Below are 4,247 nucleotides of genomic sequence, written 5' to 3'. Positions count from 1 at the left end.
ATCTTCTTCTTGTCATTCTTTCTACCAATAACTTCTGCCTCAGGTACAAAAGAATGATCAGTATCATCCCAAGTTCAGCAAAAATCAAATTACCATCACTTTCCATGCTAAGAAACATGCAGGCCCTGTTCAAATTGTTGTCGTGAAATTAGACAACCTCAACATTGCGGCCTCCTATATTTCTTCCCTTTGCTCTTCTTCCTCCTCCTTACTATTCTCCTGGATGTGAAGAATCATGCATACGGTGATATTTCTTATTTGAATAGGGAAGAAAAAAGCAATAAAGAAAGCGAGGTAATCATAACTAACTTATTTACTTGTAGAAGACGCAGTGCATTAGATTTTTTTGCAAACTCTCAATCCCTCTCCCCTGTTTCTTCTTTACTCAAAGTAGTGTCTGCAAATAAAATTTTATAAGTTGAAGGTGAAGAAGGTGGATACGGCAACAAAGATAAAATTTGTAGAAAAATACCTCATCTGTCCAGGACCAGGATCAGAGTACTCCAGCTTTGGGATGTGAGCAATCTTGGGCCAATCCTCACCTCCGTCTTGTTCGCATCTTTGTAATAAGATGGGGCAATCATGAATTGTCAACACTTTCAAAGAGGTTAGCCTACTCATTGCTTCAGGCAGTGATGTTAAACCAGAGCATCTAGAAATCGTGAACCGCTCAAGATGTTCAACTGTAATATCCACTCTGGTATGGGTCATCAGCTTGAACAATTTGGGATTCTGACAGAGTGGTACATGCTGGAAGCCCCAACGGAGACAGTCACTCTGGAATACTTTAAAACTTCAAAGGGTGAGGCTTTTAAGCTCCTTCCATTGCATACCATGCCTAATACGTCAGACTAAGCACGGTCACAGAGAAATCACCAGACTTGCAAGTAGATATTGTGTCCTTGGGAGAGAATTTTAGGGCAAAAGACAGTGTTCAAACTCCTGAGACAGTGAGGTTTTGCAAGCTTTAGATCTCAATTTGATTTAAGGAGTTTTCCCACCTGAGAGAGGAGACAGTGCAGTGTGTAGAAGGAGAGAGTATCAAGTATTGTTTGTTGCAATGTTCTCCACCTGCATTCTGAAAATATTCTTCCAGATCATTGCATGGTCAACAGAGGGCACGATTATCGAGATACCTTTGGAAAGGGAATAGTAAAGCATTTTCATGATCAATGTATGACCCACATTAGAGTCACTCTCCTCCACCCGCCTAGATTACATATTAAAGAGGATCATCCCTCTCAAGAGATGGCACCTGATAGCAGAAGATAAAGATAATCATTGTTGTCACAATCTGATGAAATTCATTTGTCCGCTCAATAATTTTGCAGGTAGTCCACCTGTTAAAAGATTAACCCAAACCCATAAACCAAGTGAACAAGACGCAGAGGACAAAAGCCAGTATCTGGAACCCGCACCCCTGTAATTAGATATCTGCAGCTCTGGGGATTTGGGTGAGGCTCAAATCCTTCCATGCCATTTCCACTGTGGGCATTTCACTTTTCCTAGTCAAAGTCAAACCAGAAGATGTCTTGATTTGCACCCTGCGAACAATTACCTTCTCCTCAAACCTAAATTCTAGTCTTCCTCTTAAGCTATTTAGTCTATTTAGCTCGCTTACCCTGCCACTATCCTCTGGGGCCGAATCAGAGTGGACAACAAACTTAAATAATGTCTGGAGATTTGTCAGTTGCCCCAATCCACCTGGCATATAAGTCAAACTCCAACATCCATCATTGTAAAGATGCCTGAGGTTGACTACAATTCCTCTTAGGTAATTACAAGTGGCATTTGATAACGGAGAAGAGCCAGTGAATTCTAGAAAAGTGGAAGTTGGAAAGGAGATTGTAGAAAAGTGTTCAGGTGTCCCTCTTGTCATCAAAACAATTGGAAGGTTACTGTCCTTGGAAAATTCTGAAGCAGAGTGGGTTTCTTTTAACAACAATAAACTGCAAAAAATAAAAGAAGATAAAATCATACCAACTCTTAAGCTGAGTTATGATCAACTTCCATCACATTTGAAACAATGCTTTGCTTATTGTAGTATATTTCCGAAGGATTACGTGATGAAGAAATCAAAATTGATAAATCTATGGATAGCACAGGGGTTTATCAAGCAATCCAATCAAAATGAATGTCTTGAAGATGTTGGTCATGAGTATTTCATGGATTTACTTTGGAGATCTTTCTTTCAAGAAGCTGAAATGGATGATTTGGGAAACGTGATTGTGAGTAAAATGCACGACCTCATGCATGATCTTGCAATGTCAGTGGCAGGATCATTGATCACCAGATTAGAATCTAAGGAAAAAATCATTGGTGATCAGAAAACTCGGCACATATCAGTTGTCAACAATATAGATCTTTCCTTTATAATTCCAACTTTGACATCTAAAGCCAGTAGGATTCGAACACTTCTTTTGGTTGGTGAATGCTGGTATTCGCAAGAGTCAAGTACTTCATGTGAAGCAATCTTTTCAAATTTGAAGATCTTGCGAGTGCTAGGTTTACATGGAAGAGGGCTTGATTTAGTACCAAGTTCCATATGTAAGTTGAAGCATTTAAGAGATCTTGATCTTTCAGGGAATGATAAAATCGAGAAGTTGCCCGATTCCATAACTAGGTTGCAAAATTTGTATACACTAAGACTCTCTAATTGCGAAAGGCTTAAAGAATTGCCTAGAGGAATTATGAAATTAGTCAACCTCAGGCATCTTTACAATGATGGATGTTGGAGTTTGACTTATATGCCAGGTGGATTGGGGCAACTGACAAATCTCCAGACATTATTTAAGTTTGTTGTCCACTCTGATTCGGCCCCAGAGGATAGTGGCAGGTTAAGCGAGCTAAATAGACTAAATAGCTTAAGAGGAGAATTAGAGATTTGGGGTTTGAGAAGTCGGGAGGAAGACGTGGCATTAGACTATAAGGGTGCAAATCTAAAGAAGAAAGAACATCTTCAGGTTTTGACTTTACATTGGAGGGAAGAAAACAGAGAAAATGTTATTAATGCAGGTGATGAAATGGCCTTGGAAGGATTTGAACCTCACCCAAATCTTAAAGAGCTGCAGATATCTAATTATAGGGGTGTGAGGGTTCCGATGTGGCTTTTGTCACTCACAAATCTTGTTCACTTGGTTTTATGGGGTTGTATGAGATTGAAATATTTGCCACCATTGAGTGGACTACCCTTTCTTAAGAGTATTGAACTGAGCGGACTTAAAGAAATAGAGTACGTATCAGATTGTAGTGACAACAATGAGTTATCTTTATCTTCTTTTTCTTCATCAGAATTGTTTCCATCTCTTGAGAGGATGATCCTCTTTAACTGTCATAATCTGAAGGGTTGGTGGAGGAGGAGTGACTCTTATAATGTGGATGTCAATACCATTGATCATGAAAATGCTTTACTATTCCTTCGTCTTTCAAAATTATCAATAATCAAATGCCCTCTGTTGACTTCATTGCCAATGTTTCCACATCTGGAAGAATATTTACACCTAAGGAATGCCAGGTGGAAGGTAGTGCAACAAACAATAACGAATGCCTCCTCCTCCGCTTCCTCTACACCCATTGCCTTTTCATCTCCTCCTCTCTCCAAATTGAGGAAAATATCCTTAAATCAAATTGAGGATCTAGAAACACTGCCAGTGCAAAACCTCATATCTCTCCAGAGTTTGAACATAATGTTTTGCCCTAAATTAGAGTCTCTCTCCCAAGGTGTACAATATCTCACTGCACTTACAGATCTGGACGTTCTCTATTGTCCCGTGCTTGATCTAGGCAATGATGAGCATGGTATGCAATGGAAAGGGCTTAAAAGCCTCACCACTTTGAAGTTTAAAAGTATTCCGAAATTGGTGTCTCTCCCGTTGGGGCTTCAACATGTTACCACTCTACGAGAGCTCCGAATCTCAAATTGTTCAAGCTTGATGACTATACCAGAGTGGATATGCAATTGGACATCACTTGAGCGGTTCACGATTTCTAGATGCTCTGGTTTAACATCACTGCCTGAAGCAATGAGTAGGCTAACCTCTTTGAAAGTGTTGACAATTCATGATTGCCCCATCTTATTACAAAGATGCGAACAAGACGGAGGTGAGGATTGGCCCAAGATTGCTCACATCCCAAAGCTGGAGTACTCTGATCCTGGTCCTGGACAGATGAGGTATTTTTCTACAAATTTTATCTTTGTTGCCGTATCCACCTTCTTCACCTTCAACTTATAAAATTTTATTTGCAGA

General features: G+C 39.8%; 1 protein-coding gene across 1 annotated transcript; it reads left to right on the top strand.

Annotated features, from left to right (window-relative positions):
- Positions 1-702: 702 nt before the first annotated feature.
- Positions 703-4,171, top strand: LOC118345883 (putative disease resistance protein RGA3; the record flags this gene model as incomplete). The annotated part of the gene is made up of 3 exons (XM_035687039.1): positions 703-802; positions 1,332-1,422; positions 2,045-4,171. Coding segments are annotated over exons 1-3 (2,318 nt in total), but the record flags the coding sequence as incomplete, so codon positions are not given.
- Between the last annotated feature and the right edge of the window lie 76 nt (positions 4,172-4,247).

Source organism: Juglans regia, unplaced genomic scaffold (assembly GCF_001411555.2).
Source record: "Juglans regia cultivar Chandler unplaced genomic scaffold, Walnut 2.0 Scaffold_55, whole genome shotgun sequence".
Taxonomy (NCBI): Eukaryota; Viridiplantae; Streptophyta; class Magnoliopsida; order Fagales; family Juglandaceae; genus Juglans; species Juglans regia.
Note: the sequence above shows the minus strand (reverse complement) of the source record. Positions and strands in the feature narration are given on the sequence as shown.